This window comes from Thermobia domestica, chromosome 8 (assembly GCF_964235325.1).
Source record: "Thermobia domestica chromosome 8, izTheDome1.hap1.1, whole genome shotgun sequence".
NCBI classification, from domain to species: domain Eukaryota; kingdom Metazoa; phylum Arthropoda; class Insecta; order Zygentoma; family Lepismatidae; genus Thermobia; species Thermobia domestica.
This window is the reverse complement of record NC_137461.1, coordinates 295,118,044-295,143,638: the sequence shown is the minus strand read 5'-3', so window position 1 is coordinate 295,143,638 and position 25,595 is coordinate 295,118,044. Positions and strand designations below refer to the sequence as shown.

The 25,595-nt window shown below is 35.1% G+C and overlaps 1 protein-coding gene across 1 annotated transcript in view; it reads right to left on the bottom strand.

Annotated features, from left to right (window-relative positions):
• The window catches only part of LOC145693732 (sulfotransferase 1C4-like), a 63,865-nt gene extending 39,540 nt beyond the window's left edge, over positions 1 to 24,325 (bottom strand). The window contains exons 1-2 of the mRNA XM_081770026.1: positions 24,175 to 24,325; positions 13,328 to 13,542 (exon numbers count right to left, since the gene is read on the bottom strand). Of these exons, the coding sequence (XP_081626152.1) occupies positions 13,328 to 13,532 (205 nt within the window). The 5' untranslated portion in view covers positions 13,533 to 13,542; positions 24,175 to 24,325. The remainder of the gene's footprint in view (positions 1 to 13,327; positions 13,543 to 24,174) is intronic.
• Positions 24,326 to 25,595: the final 1,270 nt, after the last annotated feature.

Below are 25,595 nucleotides of genomic sequence, written 5' to 3'. Positions count from 1 at the left end.
AAGAAGAACGTATACTATATTACAAAATTAGCAGATGTTTTAGTGTACTAGTTTTTGATGCTACTGTATCTATCACTTTTGCATTCGAAATATTATTTAATAAATCTTTTTCAATAGACATCAACATAAATGTTTTCAAATGTTTCTGAGACATGGTACTCGTTAGCCTATTTTTAATGTATTTCAGTTTATTTCAGTTTTGAAAAATTTCTTTCACATGTTACCTGAGTTAAGGGCAAAGTCAATAAAAATTTGTATGCTGGAAACTTGGATAAATATTACTGCAAAATTTACAATTCTTCAAAATTAAAAGCAGCACATTGGACAATTTTGCAACACGTTTTGCATTCGCTTTCCGTGTGAAGAAATATGTTTTCTCCTAATTCTGAATCACTTGCACCATCAGCAGTCATTTTTTCTCGGTTGTGCTCGTCATCAAGACTGACTTTCAAGGATATCCACGTCCTTCAAAAGTCCAAGAGAATACATTTATAGTATCCTTGGAAACTTCTTTACTGAAGTTTTTCAGAAAATATGTAAGTTTATCGAAAGGCACGTCTGGAAGTTCTCTTACTTGGTTGAAGTGTCTAGGGTCCAAATAATCCATAAAGTACATTGCTTCTTGAATCTTGAAGAAATACTCGAAACTACCATGTCCAATATTGTGTTAAATGCGTCGATGCAGTACCTGGTCATTGGATAGAAACAGCTTCATTTTCATATTTCATGACCAAACTTTTTCTGAAAAACAGTGTGTTTTCTACCATCTTGTTTCCGCAATAATTGTAAGACGCCTTTGTTAACATTTGATCTTCCAAATGTTCATTCGCTGATAAGACTCGCATAAATATCGCACAGCCATTCAGCAGAACAATGACACAGAATCAGTGCATTTTTTTTCTCAGATCACATATGACATGATTGAGTATATGAGCGTAACACCACACGTGTAACTGAGTTTCTTAGTGGTTAAGCGGTTAGCGTATGCGCCTTTGTCGTGGGAGACCTGGGTTCGATTCCTGGCGGGAGCTCATGTTGTTCGGATTTCCCGTAAATCAGTATGTCCCGTCTCATATAGCCTCGCTGCTAAAGGGCCGTTAAACTCAAAATCAACTGAATCACACGTGTAACTGATCAGAGGTGAATTGTAAAACCCGAATATTGTCCTTGCATGTTACTTGAGCCATCGGTTGAATTTCCAATACACTTCTTAATATCAACTTCTGCAGAATTTCCAGCAGTAAACCGCAAGGACACTGGTCTGCGGTAGATATGTATTTTACAATGACAACAATACTTTGTTTAACAACCATTTTAACAACATGCCGTAAAACAACAGAGCACTGGCCTGAAACTACTATATCTTGAGTAGTGTCTAATAGAACAGAAAATATTGAAGCTTGAGAGACTTCTTTCGAAATATATTCTCTGATAAGTGTGTTGATAGCATTCAAAACATAATTCACCGTGTTTAGTAAAAGTTATGCGACCACTATCCTGCTTAATTCCTCGTATATGACTCTTCTCGGTGACCTTATCTAAATTACTTTTAAGCGGAAGATCAAATTTGCTTAAGAAAGAAATAATATCCAAAAAGTTTCCATGATCTATAGCTGTGTCTTTCAGCTTATAGGCTGCTACATTTCCTCTTTTACCAATGAGTTTCTGCACTTTGACAACTCGATACATTACCTGTCTGTTCTTCTCAACCTTATACTGCCGTTGTTTTACCTGTTCATGAGGAAGTAGTTTCTTAACATTATGTTCTCTTTTGTTAGATATGTAAGCATCCACATTGGTCTAATGTATTTTGGAAGACTCGTGTTCTCTTACTCGCTGATAAACGTGTTTAATGTTACGTTTGTCACGTACAGAACCTTTAAGAGAAGTTTGTTTGATCTGGAGAATAATCTGTGAACACGCTGAAAAAAATGCTTGAAGTGGTACGTTTTGTCGCAGATTAAATATCCGAAATGTTTTATTTAGTCCAAGACAGGTTGTAATTTAAATAAGTGGTACGTTTTGTCGTGGAATAAATATCAGAAATGCTTTAGTTAATCCATGACAGGTTGTCATTTATGACAGGTCGTCAAAAGTGGTACGTTTTGTCGCGAAAATTCAAGTGGTACGTTTTGTCGCTGGTACGTTTTGTCGGGACACCGTGTGAATCAGCTGCTTTGAAGACAAAAGAAAAAGAAAACGAAAGTGTTCATTCTTTTGCTCTTAAACCAGAAAGAATTGTGTCTGGCGATTCACAAGTAGTGGCGATTCACATTCATTTATGCCTTTTAATACAAATTTCGATAAAGTAACTGTGGATATTGCTGCGGACAGCTTTACTACTTTATGTAAACAAATACCTATTTGTGATGGTCAGGATGACTGTATATTATTTCAGTTTTTGTTGTCAGTTTATAAAATAGCTAAATTAAACATCTTTCCTGGCAGCTATAGGGAAGGCCGTAGGTAACTTCCATAGCGAATTGTTGAATATTTTTACTTTCTCACATGATTGGTTAAAAATTGCCTCGTTCTTATTTAACAAGATAGTGACCCCTATAGGCCGTAAATTCATTCTCGATTCATTTGTGAATTGCTTGCAAAGGCCATATGAGAATGCAGTGGAATTTGTCAACAAGGTCGTGGATAGTTATACAATTTGTTATGGACATTTAAATGACAGTGCAGTAAAAGACATTTTAATGGCCGGACTAAATCCCGAAGTTGTTTATAAGGTTTTTGGTTATTCCTACCCGAACTCTCTTGCGGAATTAATAGACATGGTCAAGCAATTTGAACTGCATCAAAAGAATGTACGTATTTATTCGGCATTAGTGCAAAGTGAGACTGCTAGTAAATGTTTAAAGAGTAAACCTTATAAAACTACTGTAAAGTGTTATGAATGTAGTGGCCCTCATCCAGTTGCAAAATGTGAGATTCGTAAACAACAGATGTTAAATAAGAAACTTTTATCTCAACAGCATAGTAAGCAATTTACTCAATATACTATGGAAAAGTCAGCACAGAAAAACTTTGTTAAAAATGATAAACAGTCAGTGAGTAAAGGAATGACAGTGGGTGAACAGGGCTCACTTTCTGGTGATAGTGGGCAGAGAACCTTGATTCGTTCTCGGAATGGTGAAGATAATAAGATTATGGGAAATAAAATTAACAAACAGACATCAGTAAAAATTTGTTCAAGTGATCGTAATAATTTGGTTGCTACCTTTGTGTCTGCGTATATTTTGGGAGAAAATCTTATTGGTAGTTTGGACTCTTGTAGTACAGTGTCTTTAATAAACAAGGAACGATTCCTGCAATGGAACTCGAAACAGAAATTTCCTGTGCGAATCTTAACTGATTATTTCAGTGGTGTGGGAGTGGATCAACAGAAAATAAAACTAGACAGTGCTGTTTATGTTCCATTACGCTTCCGACGTCAGGTTTATAAACTCAAGTTTTGTTTGGTTTCTAACTTGCAACCTGTTTTCATTATCGGAGTTAACGAACTAAAAGCTATTAAAGCCACTATTGATTTAAATAATAATATTTTAAAATTAGATTTGGAGCATAGTGTGGTGCCTTTACGTTATAATACGTCATTGCCTTTTTCTAGTGAAATTAACCTCAATAATACGGATAATGAGGACGTTAATAAATTACCATATAGCAGTGATATACAGTATAACTCGACAAAAATGTTTCTACGAGATGTTGTAGACAATCCGTTTAATGAAAATCCAAATAGTGACCATAGAGACTTACATTCGAGAGCTTTTGTTGGAAGTGATGTTACTGAAATGGGACGGCTTTCCGGGAATAGCAGTGTTGCCAGCTATTCTGCTAAGGTGTCATCATCATCTTTATTGTACCAGACCATTAATAAGGATTCAATGGAACCTTCAGTCCACATAGATCCTCAACTTTTAGAACTGGATCCTTCATTACAACGGTATGTAGATGGTTTAGTTAAAACTTATAATGCTGTATTTAATAATGTTGTTGGTGAAGTTAAAAATTTCGAGCATACTATTTTGTTAAAAGATTATACACCTATTAAGCATAAAGCTTATCCTATGTCAAGGGTTGCTCAAAAACAACTTGATGTTATTCTAGATGAGTTATTAGCAAATAATATAATTCAGCCTAGTACTAGTGATTATTCCTCTCCTTGTTTCCTGGTGAGAAACAAGGATGGTTCCAAACGGCTTGTAATTAATTATATTGATCTTAATCGTAATTTAATCTTAAATCCTCAGTATAGGCCTAGAATTGAGGATGTTCTTGCAGAACTCTCAGATGGAGTAGTGATGTCGAGGTTAGATATAAAGAAAGCATATTATACCCTTAAAGGCAAATTTTTACTTTGACTCCAACTGTGACTTCAACCGATTCATGTGATCCGGTTCCCGGAGCAGTTTAGGAATCATTCCTAAACTGCTCCCGGAACCGGATCACATGAATCGATTACAATTACTAACACAGTGAAAGTAATGTACGATGTTAAGAATTATACTATAAGTACAAGGGCCACAATGTTACTATACGATGTTAAGAATTATACTATAAGTACAAGGGCCACAATGTTACTATACGAAGTTAAGAATTATACTATAAGTACAAGGGCCACAATGTTACTAAACATCAATTCAGGTGAAGCGGTGACTATGAATTTTGAGATCTAAATGGGGGGCTACCGCCCCCAACCCCCCCGCTCAAGTACCATAAAAACATCCAAAATAATAATAAATAATCACACCACTACTATAAAGCTAAGATAAGAAGGGAAAAATTTAAAAAAAAAAACACTCGTCTCTAATCATAAATCAGTGCATGACAAAGAAAAAAAAATACATCTCAACAAGACAATAGGACAAGCAGCAGCAAACCAAATACTTTGCCTAATACTCAAATGCAAAACAAATCAAGAATAAAAATAATATGAATTAAAAAAAGAAAACACTCACCATTTCGCCATAAGAGAAATCTCATGAATAATGAACTCAGAACTGCTGATTCCACACACGAAAAAATAAGATACCAAGAACACATGCACAATACTCAACATTACTGAAAAATGTTCCTTTCCGCACACACGTCGTTTTATTAAACCGAGCACACTTGCTATTATTACAAACAAGAAACCAATAAACGTCCACTTTTAGAATACGTCGAAAATATCTTCAGTTTAGACCACAACTATGATAGGTTTTCTCTAACTCAATTCAACCAATTCAATTACGCGCTAACCCAATTACGCATGCTACAAACAGCAGCACACACATACATGCACACAGAACATGTGACTACTAACCAACTACCATATGACTACACAGACGCCTAGTGGGAAAAATATGAACTAAGACGTCACACCAAAGGCACGAACAGTTCTAACAAGTGACTCACACACAAACAGTTCCAGGAAGTAACTGAACCTATAAGAACCGATTAAAGTCACAGTTGGAGTCAAAGTAAAGACTTACCCCCTTAAATTGAATCCAGATTCTTACAAATATACAGCCTTTCTAACTCATAGAGGACTTTTTGAATTTCGATATATCCCATTTGGATTAGCTTCAGGATCTTTTGTGTTGAGTAAGGTGTTGAAAGACATATTTTATTCAATGAAAGAACAGGGTGTCACGTGGTATTTTGACGATCTTGTGATAAAATCTCCTGATATAGAAACACATAAAGAAACTTTAGAAGCTGTGTTAAAGAAATTAGCTGAAAATGGTTTGACTTTATCCTTGAATAAATGTTCCTTTTTTCAAAAGAAAATCTCGTTCTTAGGACATATCATAGAGGATGGAAACATTTATATGGATCCGTCTAGATTAGAGGTTATCCGTAAACTACCAGCTCCAAAAAGTAGACGTGGAATTATTTCTCTATGTTCTTTTGCACAGTACTACAGTAAGTATATACCTAATTTTCAAGAAATAATAGAACCTATTTCTCGGCTAAGGTCTCCAAAGGTTCCTTTTTGTTGGGGTAGCGAACAACGAGAGTCTTTAAATAAATTAAAAGAAATGTTTGAGAGTTATATTGTGCTTAAATTACCAGATTTAAATAGTAAGTTTGTAGTTACCTCAGATTCCTCAATGCGTTCTCTAGGAGGAACATTGTCACAGTATGATAAAGAAGGTAACCTAGTACCTATATCGTTCTTTAGTCGAAAATTGCGTAAATATGATATGAATAAGCGGATTTTTCTTTTGGAATTGTTAGCAGCTGTTGAATGCATGGAACGGTTTCGTGTTTATTTAAACGCTCCTTTTGAATTACAAGATGATCACTTGGGATTGGCATATGCTTTACGTAATTTGAGACGCATTAAGCGTTATGGGAGTTTATTGTACAGGTTATTTGAATTTAATTTTACAGTAAAATCTGTTCCATCAAATTTGAATGTTCCTGCTGATTTTCTGTCACGTTTGCATAATACGAATGATTTTGAAGAATTTATTGAAGACCCTTCTTTGGATGAAGAAGTGATAAATTTATTTTTAGTTAACATTTGGAATATGCCTTATGCTCAATTATCTATAGCGGAACATCAGAAAATAGATCCTGAATTAAAGAGTATTATTGAAAGATTAAATAATAAAGAAGATATTTCCGGGTATAAAATAGTAAAAGGGATTTTATGTAAGAAGACTCGAGCAATCCATAATCCTTATAAAATTTGTCTCCCTAGGAGTCTATCAAAAAATATTATAGAATTCTATCATTCATATATTTTGCCGGGATCGCATTTAGGGGCTTCTCGGACTATAGCTAAAATTGCAGCCCGTTATTCATGGGATGGGATGATTTCCGAAATTAAAGATTACGTAACCTCTTGTGTGCAATGTCAGAAAAGTAAAAGTAATAATGAGAAGGTTATGGGTCAATTAAGTTCAACGTATGAAACATTTGTAAATAGTAATTGGGCGTGTGATGTAATAGGACCAATGGTGAATTCAAGTTCTGGACGCTATTGTTTGATAGTGGTGGATTCTTTTTCTAAATTTATGTATCTAGAACCGTTTCGGACCTTATCTAGCCAGGTACTTATAAATAAATTATATAAATTAATGTGCAGACACGGATTTCCCCACGCTTTAAGTCATGATAACCATAGTGTATTTGTCTCAGCTAGATTTCAGGATTTTCTATTTAGTAACGGGATCAGAGATACTCGAATCTCCCCTTACCACAGTGCTAGCAATTTAAGTGAAAGATATATAAGATCGGTGAAAGACAGTTTGAAATCATATTTTGCTACAAAGCAACAGTTGTGGGATAAAGGAATACATGAGATTGAATTCTCATTAAATTCTGCAATTCATACGGAACTAAAACATAGTCCAATGGACATAGTGTATACTTACAACGTGTGTGATCCATTAGATATACGTTGGAATATTGATTGTACAGATATTAGAAAGAGGAATCCTGACATTTGGAAAAACGCATTACATAACATGGAGTTAGCTTGGCAGCGTAGAAAGAGACTTTATGATAAGAACAGAGTTGAAACTTCTTATAGCGTTGGGGATAAAATTCTTATTAAGTCACAATTTCAGTCCCCGCTAGCTGATAAAGTTACAAAAAGCTTATGCTATAGGTGGCTGGGACCATACGTCATAGTCAAATTCTTAAATTCAAATTGTGTTCAGGTTAAAGCAGTCGAAGATGATAATGATATTAGGAAAGTGCACGTTTCTATGACAAAAAGGTTTAGGGAGCCAAGGTTAAATTAGGCATTTTGATCGGATAGAAGTTTATATTTAATAGTAAAACAGTTTTGTCTTTCACTTGTGATGGAGCATAGTGAATTTCCATTAATCATTGTATATTTCATTTTTGGTTTTGTTATTCATTGTATGATAGTGGATAGTATGATTGTTTTTTTTTGTTTGTTTGTTTGTTTTCTAATATGATTTTATAATTCCAGGCCTGGAAAATACTTTTGTAAAAGGGGTGTTGATCCCTTCCAGAAAGAGCTAATGTAAGTCTACTGGTTAGACATCGCTCAAGTCAAATGGTTTTTATTGTGGATGAATCTGATTTAAAGGAATGGCATGAATTGGAAGATTGGATGTTCTTTTCACATTGTCATTTACTGTGGTAATTCATATTGTTCCATTACGATTGTACCCATGATTATTTGAATTTTGTAAAGGAGAGAAGTTCGTGCTCAGAATTTGATATTCCCTATGAATATTATATTACCATTATATTTGGTTAGTAAGTTATATTTAAACTATTTGTATGTTCGATATTGATTTAATCATTATTTCTATTAGATGTTTGTTTATGAATGTATTTAGTACTTGGAACTTTGACTGTAGACTATTTTCGACATTTAGACTTGAGACATGTAGTTGGTATTTAGTTGATTTATTGGGCTTTATTTTTTTATTTTATTATTTTGTAGTCGGTGTATGGATATAGATAATTATATTATTAAATTTTGTTTTCGACATTGGACTTGAATATATATATTCATAATTAGGAAAAAAAATATATGATTTTTTTTTTTTTGCTATACTGGTGTGTGTAACAGTTTCATTAAATAGAAAAAAAGGGGGGGGAAATGATAGTCGGTTAAAATTGGTAAACAGCGCCATTGAATTTATAACGGGAATAACGAGTACTAGAACCTACAGCAGATTTCAGATGAGAAGCGGCATGGCCTTGAGTTGGCTTTACGCGGCGTCCAATTGGCTTTGAGCGGTGTTGACAATTCGCGACAAGCAGTTCTGCACGCTGACTTCTCGCGCTACTGCGAATCTTGACAATAGCAGAGGCGCTTATTAGAAATATTGTATTAGCACATTAACTGCTCACTTTACGAAGTAGAGGAAAGAATTACGAACACATACGTGAAAACGACATCTTTTTATGACAACTGGTTGTCATGATACACGCTTTGAAAGGTTTCCATATAAAACAATTAGTAAAACGAGCGTTGAGTCCCGTCTAATTTCCAGTGGATTTTTTTTCGATTTGGAAATGGAACTCAACTTTCATTAAAGGATAATCAGGGGTGTAACCAACAGGTTGTTGTAGGGGAACATTACTTTCAGGGGGAGGAAAGCTTTTCACACATTAAAAACAGAACAAATGACCTATTTCAGAATATGAAAGCATTTTAACTCACCATGTATACTATACACATATTATGTTTTCTCGATGCTACCTTAACAAAAGATGGATCTTGACAGTACTGAAGTTGAAAAGCGGATTGTAAGAGATAAATCAATAAGCTATTCATAAGAAAACAAATGCTGTTTCTAGCAGTCTGTTTATCCGACTTTGTGTTTATGTAGGTTAAAATACTAAAGGGAAAAAAAACTCGAAAAAATATCAACTCAGATATTATTATGCAATAATATAGTGGTCAGAGATCCTGGGGGGACTGAGGGAGCCAGGGTCCCTCATTTTATTTGTAAATGTGCAATATTAGGCATAATTTGAATGCAATTTGTCTTAAAATCATCATATATGCTTTCTGCATCTGAATGCACCCCCCCAATTTACGGAGAAATCAGCGTCCTTGTAATTAGATACAGAAACTGTATTGATGATTTTTTTTCTTTTTTTAAAAATCGTATTTTATTATAAACGTTCCTAATTTGCATTAACTATTAAATAAGTTTACTAAACATATACTAGATGAACCTCATTTCGGGGCTGGAAATAGTTTGGAAAGTCAAGGCCCTCTTTTCCCCCGTTTCTACACCCTTGAGAATAGTAAGCGATCGAATTAAATAACAAGCCTCTGCAATTTGATTCATATATATATATATATATATATATATATATATATATATATATATATATATATATATATATATATGTATGTATATATATATATATATATATATATATATATATATATATATATATATATATATATATATATATATATATATATATTCGATTCCCGGCGGGAGCTCATGTGGAAGAACAGAAGGTATGGGACATTCGTAATATTGTTTTGAAATTGCCTTCATGCAAGATTCTTCCTTATTCGACAGAAGAAACGCAGTATGATTTTTTTTTCTTCGTTTCAATACCTTACGTATGTGTGGCCAATTACGTACTCCTTCTTTACTCCTCTAGCAGGGATGCAAAAGCACCAGGCGTCTGAGTGGTGTCATAAATTATTGTAACCCAAAACAAACTCGACCATATCGTGTTGCTTACGAATCAGATGGATTGTTGTTGTGAGACCTCCATCAAGTATAAGAGTATGTTATTATAGGAACAGACATGGAAGCAAAGGAGCTGATTGTGTGTGTAGGAACGCAACTTCTAGCATAAACAGAATTCATCAGTGTCTGGGTTGCTTTCTTTCGTGGTAGTTCATTTGTTCTCCAAAATTATAGTTGACAATGTCTTTAAGGAAACCCAGTACAAGTGCGGATTTTTTTTTTAAGTGCTACAAAGTGAAGCTCGAAGAATTATTTTTTGTGTTTACAATTTTTGGAACTCATAATAAAAAATTTACAAGAGTCAGATTCAGACAATGGCGAAATATTAATTGACATAGACGATAGTGAAAGTAGTGTTGAAGACGAACGTTTAGCAGTTCCTGTGGAATAAGTTAATAGATAGGTTATTCAGTTGCTATATATACTTCTAGGATACACAGCCAAAATCTTTGAGTTTGCTGGAATAGTATATTTACATTGTGAATAATGTTGCCAATGTATGTGTAATAATCTCAACTAGAGGAAGAGCGAGAAGGGAAAGGGGAGTCCGAAATCCGGCAACACCGCGCGGAATATCGCACATCATTGGCTACTGTCCGTGATGCTTTACATCTGAAAAACACAATAAAGGTTGTGCGCGGATATAGAGTAGGCTCATAATTATTACAACGATCGAGAACTGGACACAGTCAAATACTCGTTAAATTCAAGTGTTATAGAAATTTATCTTAGTGAAAGTTCTTAAGATATATATGCAGTTTAGAGTAACAATGTGAAACAAAAAAATTCTTAAATTGATATAAGCTGTAACAAGTATATTCTGAAAGTTGAAAAGAAATAGTTTATCGATCGATAAGTTAAAGTGTCTGGTTGCCGGAATTTGTACAAAGATTATAAAGAAGAATATTTTGGCTACTTCATTCAAATAATTAATTTATTTACGATATGGGAACGACTACCTGTACTTTTACGAGTGTGTGTTACATTTTGTGAATGGCTTAATGATATTTGTCTCATTGAAGTTTCGAGTGGTAAAATTATACTCAAATTTTCACATTTATAGTGGTTACGGTAAAGTTCAAGAAATTTAGTCCCATTCGAGTGTGTTTAGCAACCCAATTAATAGCCTTTGAAGTGGGTCTAGTGCTCCATAATTACTTTTTGGAATGATAACGTTAAATGCATTGCACAAGAAAAATGAAATGAAATCTTTGAGTTTTACGTCCCGCGGTTATGCCGGTTAGGCTAAAGGAGACGGTGATGATGAGTAATGAATGAAATGGTGGAATGAAGAAAGTGGGAGGAAACGGGAGAACCCCGAGAAAACCCACGCACACGGTGTTTGTTCACCACAAAGTTCACTTAGCGGGGGTTGGGATCGAACCCGGGACCCCAAGCACCAGAGGTGAACGCTCTACCACGGAGCCACCGCGGCCCCCACATTGCACAAGAAATAAAATTCGCTATGGAAGTAATAATTTCTAGAGTCAGCAATGTTGGTAAGTGTTGAAATTTTTGTTCAAAATACTTAGCCTCATGATTATTCCAGAAATTAGTCGTTTTGATGTAAAACCTAATAATTTGATATTTTGTTCATTAAAAAATCAGTCAATTTAAATTCCTTGATTTTCATTACTAATTTTGAAATTACATTATTTCATATTTGGAGTATAGTGACTCAGATTTAAATGTTTTATTCATCATATTTAAAATCAATTATGTGTATGTACTCAAACAGTACATGTCCAATGGCGTTAGTCTTTGTGGGGAAAAATTAACTTCACTCAGGCTAAGTTACATACTTCTGTTTCCTCTGTTCCTCTGTTTTCTCATTACACAAATTATTCCTTCATCATTCATTTGCCTTTTCTTCCCCCTTAGCCTACAGGACGTAAACGTGGGACGTTAAACTGGAATATTTCATTTCATTTCATACACTAATTCACACTCTTAATTACGCTGGAATAAATGTTCGTTATTTATGTACTAAATACATGCACTAAGAGATAGAAAGCTGATTTTAAGTGTAGAAAATCCGGAGAGAAAAATTTAGCAGGATTCTGTATCACATACAAGTTTATGTATCAAGCTATATACAGGTTTGGTGCTGAGTCAGGACATTGTTCAGCCGATCATGTGTGTCCTCCGCCGTACATACATGATACAGAAAATCTGGTTATGTACTTTGATAAACATTGTCTATTTCTGTGCGGACACTACACAGCCCAGAAAATCTGCCCCACAACAAGAATTTTCAGGATGACAGTTCTCCTGCTGTGGCCGGATCAGTGCAGAAAAACCGCCTGTAGCCGGAATCTACGGATTCTGCTTCTAAATGCACACGATTTTTCTCTTCGTGTGGAGACAAGTAAAAAGTGTAATCCATAGGTAATACAAATTTAGCAACATTTAGATTGTTATCTAACTATTTTCGTAACAAAAAATAGAGTTGTTCGATCAAATTTGTCTGGAATCCCATGAAATTTATGGACAGCCTTGGACACTTAGCTGGACCAATTTTTGCAATGGTACATTGCCAACTATAACATAGTTTAGCAATAATAAGTGCATACGTTGCTCAGAGTTCATTTTGACTTTTGACCGATGATACGAGAGGAGAAACGTATTGTGATAGTGAAAAAAAATCGAATTCGAGATTTCAACGGATTTATTCGTTTCATGCCGCTTCATACTAGAAAAGTTATTTTTCGATATCTGTTCATCTGCCAGTCCGTACTCCCGATATAAATGTCTTCACTCGATTAGATGCCGTACCGTTCAACGTATTTGCACCAAATTTCCAGTGCTTTCCAGTGCTTCCTTGAAGTCGGTTAATGTTGTTTCTTTGTTTATTTTTAAAATTTATTTCAGGTTTATAATATTGTAAGCATAATTTATAGAAGTTAAGAGACCAAAGAAGTGCTTCCAACTTAAACTTAGTTCCAACAAGTTCAACGACATTGTCGCATTAATTTTTATTTTAATCTATTCCATCGACACAGCGTTAGCAAGCAGAGTATTTAAAAAATACTTATTTGGAGTACGTTTGGATAAAATTTAGCTAGACTATAGGAGCGAACATTTGATGTTTTCCTTAAAATAAAATTGCACTGCCTTACCTGTCCTTGGGTACGTAACAATCCAAACATCGTCTGGCCTGACTTCAAAATTATAAAGTTTTGCAGCTTGTTCTCTGTATCTAGAAGGGAAAAACCATTTTTCGGGTCCAACTTGTAAAAATCCTGTTCTCTCGCCATGGAAATCTTCAAGAAGTTGTTGGTTCAATTCTGGTTCAACGTCTTTAATTTCAAACGGAAATGACATTCTTCTTGGCCTTTAATTATAAAAAAATACAATTACTTATTTAACAGAGGAATACAAATTGACGAAGCCACATTAATTAATGTATTATTTCTAATGAATTGAGTTCTACGTAGAAATTTATACGTTTTTTAATCGTGTATCTAAGATTTGTCAATCCATCTGAGAAACTTGCAAATAATGTTATTGACAGTGCTAATAAGATTTACAAAGTGAACCTGAAAGATGTGCACAAACACCGGGAGGTGATTCGTGACATCAAAAGGAGACAAAGTTTTCTTGAATATTGTCGAATTCTGCGTCGCGTAACTGACAGGGTGCCAACTTGGAATCAAAATTCGAATCCTGATAATTGGAAGGGAACAGAAAGATAAGCACATACTTCCAGAGGTGATTCGTAACATTAAAAGAAGTCGTCTTGCATGTTGTCATGTACGATGTGCATATCTTTCTATTCCATTCCAATTGTCACGTTTCGAGTTTCGATTAAGTTGGCAACCCTGTCATTCGTACACGACGCGGAATTCGACAACATGCAAGAGGAGTTTTTGTCACGAATCGCCTCCCGGAGTTTGTGCACATCTTTCAAGTTCACCTTGTATATTAAAGTATTAAAATGCAACATTTCTTATTAAATAGTGCAGTAGTTTTTCCCATGAGACGAGACGTTATGAAACAAGAATTAAGTTTTCCTCGTCTTTCTTCGTAAATTATTAAAAATCTTTTCTCACCTCTATTCCCGAAGAATTCTTTATCTTGTCCCGTCTCGTCTCGAACCTCCAAAAGCTTTTCATGAATTGTTAATGTTCCTTGTACTTCTCGACCGGTTTCGAGACGAGACAAGGCTTTTCTCATCTAGTTGACAACAATATGTACTAGACATAAACGTGTTTGTGGTATTACTTCATTTTGTGGACATGTATTCTTTATTGCGGTTAGAAGAGGAACATTGTACAACAATCTCACAGAATTTGGAATACCGAAATGCTAATTAGATTAATTAAAATAAGTTTAAATGAATCACAAAGTAAAGTCCGGGCAGGGAAATTTTTGTCTACAAGCTTTCACGTCCAGAATGGCCTGAAACAAGGATATGCGTAGTCGCCATTATTATTCAACTTTGTCCTGGAATACGTTATAAGAAACATCAAAGATAGCAACCAGGGCATAAAGTTTAACGGTGTTCACCAGGTCATGGCGTATGCTGATTATGTAAATTAATAGGGTATGATAGGAGAACAATAGAAAGAAATACAGAGATCTTATTAAACGCTTGCAGGGAAATGAGTTTAGAAGTAAATGCAGAAAAAACTAAATACATGGGAGTGCGTCAGAACCGTAATACGGCAAATTATGGATGCGTTAAAATATTAAATAATACCTTTGATAAAGTGAATAGTTGCAAATATCTAGGATCAATATGAAAAAACGAAAATCAAATTCACGAAGAAATTAAATGTCGACTAAAAGCAGGGAATTCGTGTTATTATTCAGTTTAAAATCTCTTGCCGTCACGAATTCTGTCGAGGAGTTTGAAACTTAAAATATATAAAACGATAATCATGCTTGCTCTATATGGTTGCAAAACATGGTCGCTTATTCTGAGAGAAGAACATAGACTGAAAGTATTTGAAATGAAATGAATCTGTAAGTTTAACGTCCAACAGTTATGCCGGTTAGGCTAAAGGAGACGGTGATAATGAGAAATGAGTGAAATAGTGGAATGAAGAAAGTGGGAGGAAACGGGACAGCCCCGAGAAAACCCACGAGCACGATGTGAAAGTATTTGAGAACAAGATCCTGAGACGAATATTCGGACCAAAGAGGAATGGGAATGGGAGAATGGCGAAAACTTCATAACGAGGAACTACATAATTTACACCATTTACCAAACATTGTTAGAGTCATCAAGTCTAGGAACCTCAGGTTTGCAGGTCGTTTAGCTATGATGGAGGAAAGTAGAAACGCTTTCAAAGTTTTAGCAGGAAGATCAACCAGAAAACAACCATTAGGAAGACCTAGGAGCAGATGGGAGGAAAATATTAAGATGGATGTCGCAGAAATGGAAATATAAAATAGGAACTGGATCCAATTGCCTAAGAATAGAATTCAGTGGAGAGCTTTTGTGAACACGGCATTGAACATCCTCTTTCCATAGGCCATAGAGTTAACAAGTTAGTTAGTATTCTCTATTACAGTGGTTCTCAACTATTCTGTCGCGACACATTGGTGTGTCATGCAGTCCCCTAAGGTGTGTCGCAAAATTTTAGGATTTAAAAATCATGAACAATTTAATAATAATTAGTTAAAATTGACTTTGATTCAGACTGTACCAGTCAACGTCCAGCGGCACCAATAATGCTCAATACTATGTACAGTCATCATACATACTACATAACTCATTATATTAAAAAAATTTATATAGGGTTACACTATTATAATAATAATAATAATAATAATAATAATAATAATAATAATAATAATAATCTATATATATAAAAGAGAACGCACAAAATCCTTTGTCCGCTCATCACGCTAATACGGCTGAACCGATTTCTTTCATTTTTGGGGGGTTGTTAGGATTTGGACCCTAGATGGTTTTTATCATATCACTTTAATTTTCAATTAGCAGTGTCTTGAGATAATTGACCAATCAGGTGTTCATACGTAGAAAAAATCCTTTGTCCGCTCATCACGCTAATACGGTTGAACCGATTTCTTTCATTTTTGGGGGGTTGTTAGGATTTGGACCCTAGATGTTTTTTATCATATCACTTTAATTTTCAATTACCAGTGTCTTGAGATAATTGACCATTCAGGTGTCCATACGTACAAATCCTTTGTTATTAGTTCATCATATAAAAATAAACGTACTTATATGCAACCCGCATGACCCTGTGACTCGGCGGGTTAACATAAATGACAGGCGCTATAAATCACTTGAAAGCGAAAAAGTAAAAATTATCTAAGTAACAAAGTTTATTGCGTTCCGGGATGACCGCAGCGAAGCGGGGCGGGTTGGGGTGACCGCAGCGAAGCGGGGCGGGTTAACATAAATGACAGGCGATATAATGTTAACATTAGTGCAATCTTCTATGGTTTTTATCATATCACTTGAAAGCGAAAAAGTAAAAATTATCTAAGTAACAAAGTTTATTGCGTTCCGGGGTGACCGCAGCGAAGCGGGGTGAACGCTGCTAGTCTTATATATAAAAGAGAACGCACAAATCCTTTGTTCCCTCATCACGCTAATACGGCTGAACCAATTTCTTTCATTTTTGGGGGGTTATTAGGATTTGGACCCTAGATGGTTTTTATCATATCACTTTAATTTTTAATTACCAGTGTCTTGAGATAATTGACCATTCAAGTGTCCATAACGTACAAATCCTTTGTTAGTTCATCATAGGTAAAAATAAACGTATTTATATGCAACCCGCATGACCGTGTCACTCGGCGGGTTAACATAAATGACAGGCGATATAATGTTAACATTTACTGCAATCTACTATGGTTTTTATCATATCACTTGAAAGCGAAAAAGTAAAAATTATCTAAGTAACAACGTTTATTGCGTTCCGGGGTGACCGCAGCGAAGCGGGGCGGGTTAACATAAATGACAGGTGATATAATGTTAACATTTACTGCAATCTTCTATGGTTTTTATCATATCACTTGAAAGCGAAAAAGTAAAAATTATCTAAGTAACAAAGTTTATTGCGTTCCGGGGTGACCGCAGCGAAGCGGGGTGAACGCTGCTAGTAATAATAATAAAATCAAACAAGTGTGTCGCAATGTGCTGGACGTTCCGTAAAGTGTGCCATGAGCCACAAAAGGTTGAGAACCACTGCACTTACCATCAATATTTTGTCTAAGCGCTCCTTAAATAAAGAGATTCTGATTTCATTCATGCATCTGTTATTTTCACAAGTCAGTACGTTCCTTGATTACTATGCGTATTTAGGTTTCGCAAGACATTAAAATTGTCCTCTGTTCGATTTATCTATATATATAAAAGAGAACGCACAAAATCCTTTGTCCGCTCATCACGCTAATACGGCTGAACCGATTTCTTTCATTTTTGGGGGGTTGTTAGGATTTGGACCCTAGATGGTTTTTATCATATCACTTTAATTTTCAATTACCAGTGTCTTGAGATAATTGACCAATCAGGTGTCAATACGTACAAAAAATCCTTTGTGCGCTCATCACGCTAATACGGCTGAACCGATTTCTTTCATTTTTGGGGGGTTGTTAGGATGTGGACCCTAGATGGTTTTTATCATATCACTTTAATTTTCAATTACCAGTGTCTTGAGATAATTGACCATTCAGGTGTCCATACGTACAAATCCTTTGTTATTAGTTCATCATAGGTATAAAAATAAACGTATTTATATGCAACCCGCATGACCCTGTGACTCGGCGGGTTAACATAACTGACAGGCGCTATAAATCACTTGAAAGCGAAAAAGTAAAAATTATCTAAGTAACAAAGTTTATTGCGTTCCGGGATGACCGCAGCGAAGCGGGGCGGGTTGGGGTGACCGCAGCGAAGCGGGGCGGGTTAACATAAATGACAGGCGATATAATGTTAACATTTACTGCAATCTACTATGGTTTTTATCATATCACTTGAAAGCGAAAAAGTAAAAATTATCTAATTAACAAGGTTTATTGCGTTCCGGGGTGACCCCAGCGAAGCGGGGTGAACGCTGCTAGTTATACATATAGCAACAGAACTGGACAATAGCTGAGCGAAGGGGACAAACACAAGGCGTGTGCTTAAATACAAATACGTCCGTGGCGGTAAATGAATAGAGTGCATCGGGGTAATTATGAGACAGTGATTTTCCGGGTGATTTTGGGACACCTTCCCAGTTTGGCCAATTCTTTCCAGAAATGGTATTTTTGGCTTTAGCAATTGAGAACAATCCTTTTTTTTTTTTCTACCCATGTAGCACGATTTGTTCCTTTACATCTTAGAAATATATGATGTCAAATTGATTTTAAAAGGCTTGCAAAAAAAAAAAAAGTTTCAACTTGTGACATACCACTGCATATTTTTTTGTAGATCTTTGGAGAATGAGAACATTGTCAAGTTAGAGTTATTAAAATGGAGCCAAAAACAACAGGTATTAAATCCTACAGTGTTAAATACTTTTGGCCAACAAGAAATGTTGTCAGTGACCTCAAAAATTTGAGGTAAATTTTTGAATTTTTGCGGTAATTATGAGATAGCTTAATAGTTTCATTTTTCTTTCGTTGTGATAAAGTCGTAAAATCAATCTTTTGCAACAGAAAAATACAAGACAGAAGTGTTCTAGGTTTCTGAACTCAAGAAAACTAATTATTCAAATCAGGTTTTGAGCATACAACTACGTAATTTCGTTTCTTATGTTGGAAGTAAGCTATTTAGATTACAATTCCTTACAAAAGTACAAGATTACAATTCCTTAGATTACAATTCCTATTTAGTTTTTCTTACCAATATTATAGCCTAATGTTACAATAGTTGCAGCCTAAAACAAAACATGTAAATTTACTGCACTTTTGTATGTGTTTCTATATGTGTGTGTTTTCAATGTTAATGTTTTTTAGTTTTCGGCATTGTCAGTTTTATCACTATATAAGAGAATTTAACAAAACTAAAAATGGTGAGCCGGTGTAGTCTTGGGATTTAAGCCTAGCATTTGTTTGTGAATATTCGTTTTCACTCTTTTAAAGTGACTTTGTTTTGTAGCCAAAATGTAGCAATGGCTACAATCTCATTTTTTATGGTGAACTTGGGTTATGTGAGTGTTGTTTATGAATATTTGTGCCACTCTCTCAAAGTTATTTCTCTTTTTATATCCATAAAATTAATCATGTAAATGGTTGTAATATGCGCCCTATAGCATGAGGAAACAAAGTAAAATATATTTTATTTTATTTCATTTTATTATTTTTTGTGGGTAAAACTAATATTATCTAACTAGACCTTTTCAGTGCATTATCAGACAATGTCAGTCTAACTGATGATATTTAATATTCACTACAATTTCTTTGTTCATAGTAAACAGTCAATAAAAATGTTCACCCTATTCTCCGTAAAAAGAACTGCTAATACAAGTGCTTTTAATAAGAAAATATTTACAAACTTTGTATGAAGTGTCTTAATATTCCACCACATCTAGAAGAAAATAGAAACCCTTATCTTATAATTTATCCCTTTCTCATTATTATAAGTGCTTTACAAACTGAGAAAATCGTGTGTCTCATAATTACCCCGAGATGTTTCAAAATTGCCCCGAGAAGGCAATTCTAATTTTCTTCAGAAATTTGTGACATACACAAAAGTCAGTCTGGGTATCTTCACCAATTACTGGGAAAATTAAGCTTTCCACGTTTCATGAGGTTATGTCCAGTAGTTTTCGAGAGATCTCAAAATTTGATTTTTTGTCTCATAATTACACAGGGGCACCCTATATCTTATACATTGCAAGATGAAACATTATCCAAAAATCGTATTATGATATAAACATTTCGAAAATTAGCATGATTTTGTAATTTGTTTAAACCACACAAATTTTATTATTATTATTATTATTACATAGAGGAATATTTTTTCTGTGTTATTGCTAATTGATTCGCCCGGGCTTTTGGACTACAGTACTGTATTGGTTAAAATCGCTCTTAATTGGTTACATTTAACTGTTTATTTATAAAACTTGCTCAATGAAGACGATGAACTCCATACTATATTCAATGCACAAATATAAGCATGGTCATGACCCTTGTCTATTTTGAACAATTACGTTGAGAGAATGCAATTGTTAAATTTGCAATTAAATACTGACAATAACTTTAAACTGGCAAATAACCTGAACAGTTTAACAATGCCATAGCTAAGTCTCTTTTAAGCGAAAATCTCTTCACAGCTGAGAGATACACACATGTTATATATGTAGGTAGGAAATAAAGACGGAAGAAAACATTGCGGGACATATCACAATGGTATCCGTCATATTGAAGTCATCATCATTGGTATTTTGCCCTTATTGGCAGGTCACTTACTGCAACTAAGAAGCTTCCATGTTCCACGGTCTTCTGCTAACCTCTTCGCCTTCACATATGAATTTTCTGATTTGATATCGTCCATTAATTGTTGTAGTCTCCTTCGCCCCTTCCTCTTTTTCCTGCTACCATACTCTCTAGCATGTCCCTCATGATACACTTCCTTCTTAGCCAGTGTCCCAAAAAGTTTCTCTTCCACTTTTAATAATATTTAAAATTGTCCTTTTCTCCCACCATTTCCAACAACTTCTTATTCGTTTTCCGCTCGATCCAGGTAATTTGTCCATTTTTCTCCACACCCACATTTCAAAACCATCCAGTTATTTTTAATCATTTTTGCATAATGTCCATGTCTCTAACCCATACGGCTTAATACTCCACGAAACATTTTATGAGTCTTTTTCTCCCTCTTTATCCCAGGTCTCACAAAATACTATTTCCTTCCTCTTAAAGGCTTCTTTCGCCGTTCCTATCCTTGCTTGACTTTCATGTTCACATTTCATATCATTACTAATAATATTACTAGTAAAAGTAAGCTATCTCAAAATTTTACACGATTATCTTTCATACAAACCATACCATGTTATATATGTCACCTTAATAGTAAAGTATCCTAGAAATGGAATGAAACTCTTGTTTTTACTCTAGCACTTACCATTACAAAGTTATGGCTGTTTCTTGGTTATGTCTTCGACAAAAGAGGTTAATCATACAGTAATGACCACACACACTGTTACAGTACGTGTTCAGTGTGTTCCCTATGTCCAAAATTCGTTTCTTGAGATGCTGAGCATCACCAATTTTCATCGCATACATAACATACTTCACCTAGTCCCACAGGTGGTAGCTCAGTGAATTCCCGCTCCCACTTGTTTGTAATGAGGAGTTTATACAACAAAAGCTTCATCTCCTTAATATAAGATGCTAGTGATATGCACTATCTTTTAGGTGCCTTTAAAACTCTCCTTCGCTCCTTTTACGATAGTACTTAATAAGAGTTGAATCAAACCTGATTACAGCCAAGTGCTAACTAACTGTGTTCAAACACTCATTGGAAACGATTCAACCATTTTCTCGTAATGATGAGAATAATAACGTTAATTTAGATAATATAAATCGTTTATATTTGCATTTAACCAAAAGCTACATGAATTAAAAGGTACCTAAATACGGCCTGGAAAGCCGAAATAATAAAGGTTGCCTAAAGAATATTGATCCTTTGAAAGTCAAAACTGATAAAATATTTGTTGCAATTTGAAAATAACATAATGAAACTATGTATACTAATGGCCTATGGAACCCGAAGGTTTAATGCCGCGTTCAAGAAAAGCTCTCCATTGTTTTCTATCTTTAGTCACCTAGGTCTAGTTTTTAATTTGTATTCCTATTTCTGCGACATCCATCTCAATATTGTCCTCCCATATGCGCCTAGGTCTTCCTAATAGTTGTTTTCCGATTGGATTTATAGTTAAGACCTTGAAAGCGTTTTTACTTTCTTCCAATCTGGCTACATCATCTGCCCACCTGAGCCTCCAAGACTTCATGATCCTAGTAATGTTTGGTAAACGATATAAATTTTGCACTTCTTCGTTCTTAAGTTTCCGCCATTCTTCATTCCCGTTCGTCTTCGATAGGAATATTCATGTCAGGATTTTATTCTCTGATACTTTCAGTCTGCGTTCTTCCGTCAGAATAAGCGACCATGTTTTACAACAGGTACTCAACAAAAAAATGAGGTGTTGAAACAACACAGAACGACTAGCACTTTAGCGTGTTATCTGCGTGTCAATTCAACACCAAGCACATCGCCTTCAGATCATATCAAAAATACTTCGTTACTGGTTGTGAGTATTTGCATTGTTTTTTATTGTTTGGTATGAGCAAAGCTTGGCGAAATATATTTCGCATTTATGGCAAGTAACTAACAACATTCTATGTGTTCTGTAATCAGTCACAATAATATCGTCATAAACCTGTGAATCATCTGACAACAGTTACACAGATAGCAGTACTTCCATCTATTTTCTTTATCTGTTATTCTTGTGTCTTAGCACGTATGAATAGAAGATGGCAGAACTGTTGCTTATGTAACTCTTGTCAGACGATTCACAGGTTTACAACAATATTATTGTGACCGGTTACAGAATACATAGGACATTATTCGTTACTTGGCATAAGTGCCAAATATATTTCGCACAGCTTTGCTCATATTAAACGATAATTACCAATTTTAAATTCTCTCAGGTAGTAACGAGCTATTTCTGATATGCCCGGAAGGCGATGTGCTTGGTGCTGAATTAACACACAAGTAACACGCTAAAGTGGTAGTCATTTTGTGTTGTTTCAACACCTCATTTTTTACAGTGTATGATTATCGTTTTATTTATTTTAATCTTCAAATTATTCGATAGATTTCGCAACGACAAAAGATTTTTAACTGAATAATAACAGTAATTTCCTGCTTTTAGAAGAAATTTAATTACCTCATACAAATGACTTTGGTCTGTTAACAATAAAACTGTGTATGCACTAGTTTATTTGATTGTCTTTTACCATTACTCTCTTGGAAAAATGAGCCAAAAAAGAAGTGACAGATGATGTCGAATGTGTTTTTTTTTTTCCTCCTTATAACTCCATATCCGTACGAGGACGCCTCATTCCGGCTGTTGAGGTCTTCGAAGTTGCCAGCATTAATAGGTTTTCCCTGTATGCAATATGGTAAAACAAAGTATCTCCATTGTCCGTCAATCCGCCCAGGCCCGTATCCAGGGAGGTCTAGGGGGCCGGGGCCCCCTAAATTTCTACTGGCCCCTTTTTTTAATTTTCACGGTAGGCTTACAAGTAAACTATAATATGGTGATGAACTATAATGTGGTTGGATCGGGCCTCCCCTAAATTTTTTGTGTGGCTATGGGCCTAAATCCGCCATACGTAACTCCTCTACTGGTTGCCTAACACAAGGATATGAACCCTAGCTCAGCCCTAGCGATAATGTTAATCTTTATGGCTCCAAACGACACATAAAATTTAGAATAGAACAGTAACATCACATTTAAAAGAATTAATTAGAACTGGGTGGTGTACACAAAATTTGAAATAGACCAGTGAAAGCAGCACGTTTCTAGAACTTGTGTTTTTTGTGATATCATTGTTGAAAGGAATTGACCACAAATATATAAACCTAGCATTTTAAAATATAGACACTAGTTTCAACTGCCGGCTATCAAATGATGTTATGTCTAACTCACTCCGACTAATATGCCCTGATAGTTGAGAAACTAACACCTCATGAGCAAAAGCCTCAATACTTTTTAGACAACCTGCTGATTGAGGGAGACGATGTACTGATCCCATAATAATGACTCAACTGAATGCTGTCCAAATGACAACATCTATTCATGGGATGCAGCTACAGTAGTTTTAACACTTTATTTTTATCGTGTAATCAATGATATTTTTATCTTCCTCAAACATGTTATTCACTAAACAGTTGTGTAATACAGTATGTCAAATGTTGTTGTTTACTTTCCACTGTTTGTATGTAAAAACTTAATAATAAATAAAAGATTACATCTACATGTAAACTCACCTGTCGGTGGTAGCGTTTTGAAGATATATGAGCTGTGCAATATGTTTATCTGGCTACAGTCCAACAGCGAATAGTTGACTGTTCATTCAGTGTGATTAAGTAGGCCAACACAGAGTGACCTTCAGACTTTATTCCCTTTTCCTTGATGACACACTCCCGCTCTCAAGTGGCTTTTTTTCTCTTCGTTTTTCTTCTCATATAATTCCCCGCTTTCAGATTCTCTGCCACTTACAGCAGATCACATTTCAAGAATTCCCTTCTTCCTTGCTCTGTCGCACGCTTTAATAACACAATTGAGACTATGTAACGTAGTAGCTCAACACGCACTTCAACACAGAATATGTGAGTGTGCCGAACAGTTATAAGCAAGCACAAATGAGATCTTCAGGCTGCATTACTTAAAGTTACAATTGTAAACTCTCCACTGATGAATCTAGAAGATAAAACCTGGGGGGCCGCCAGAACACAGACTATGATACGTAAATTATGAGTTCGCTATAAACTTTCAAAATATATATAAATTATAGCTGGAGCCTAGGCCTTCCAGTCGCGAGCTAGAATCGCCTCTGAGAGTCTCGGGGTCGTTCTTATAAATTGAGACTCACTCCAAAAACACTTCTTAAACCTGAATTAATATCTCAATAAATATGACTAGTAGAATGTCCGTTCTTCGCAAGGGGAGAATACATTTCATTTTGAACATAATTAAAGGGCTGAATTTGGGTAAACGGCATCGGAATCAGCGACCTCGAAACTATGAATACAACACTAATTCGATATATATATATATATATATATATATATATATATATATATATATATATATATATATATATATATATAATATATTTGTATATGTCCCCTTCCTTTTCCCAAGTTGCGGGACTGAATTTGGAAAAGGAAATGAAATAAAATCTTGAAGTCTTACGACCTACGGTTATGCCGGCTACGCTAAAGGAGACGGTCATAATGACAACTGAAGGAAAATGGTGGAATGATTGAAGTGAGAGGAATTGGAAGAACCCCGAGAAAATCCAATCATACGGTGTTTGTCCAACACGAAGTTCAATTGGCGCGTTATGGGATCGAAGTCAGAACCCCTTGTACCATAGGTGAATGCTCTAGCTGAATTTGGGTTTAAATGACATCGGAAATGTCACTGTTCATCTCAGCGATCCCTAAAACCATGGATTCGACAGTAATACCGGCCACGGCCATTATCAATCATTTTTTAAAATACCTTCCCTCTCTCCCCAACCTCTACGTTGCACAGTCAAAGTGAAGTGATTAAAGCATCCCAGGTCTGAACTTCCTCTATGTTGAAACTTCGAGATCGGTCGGGTACAAAGTCACTTTCATTTTTATATATGTATAGAGATTTTAATTCAGAGTTATATCAATAATTTAAAAGATTTTATTAA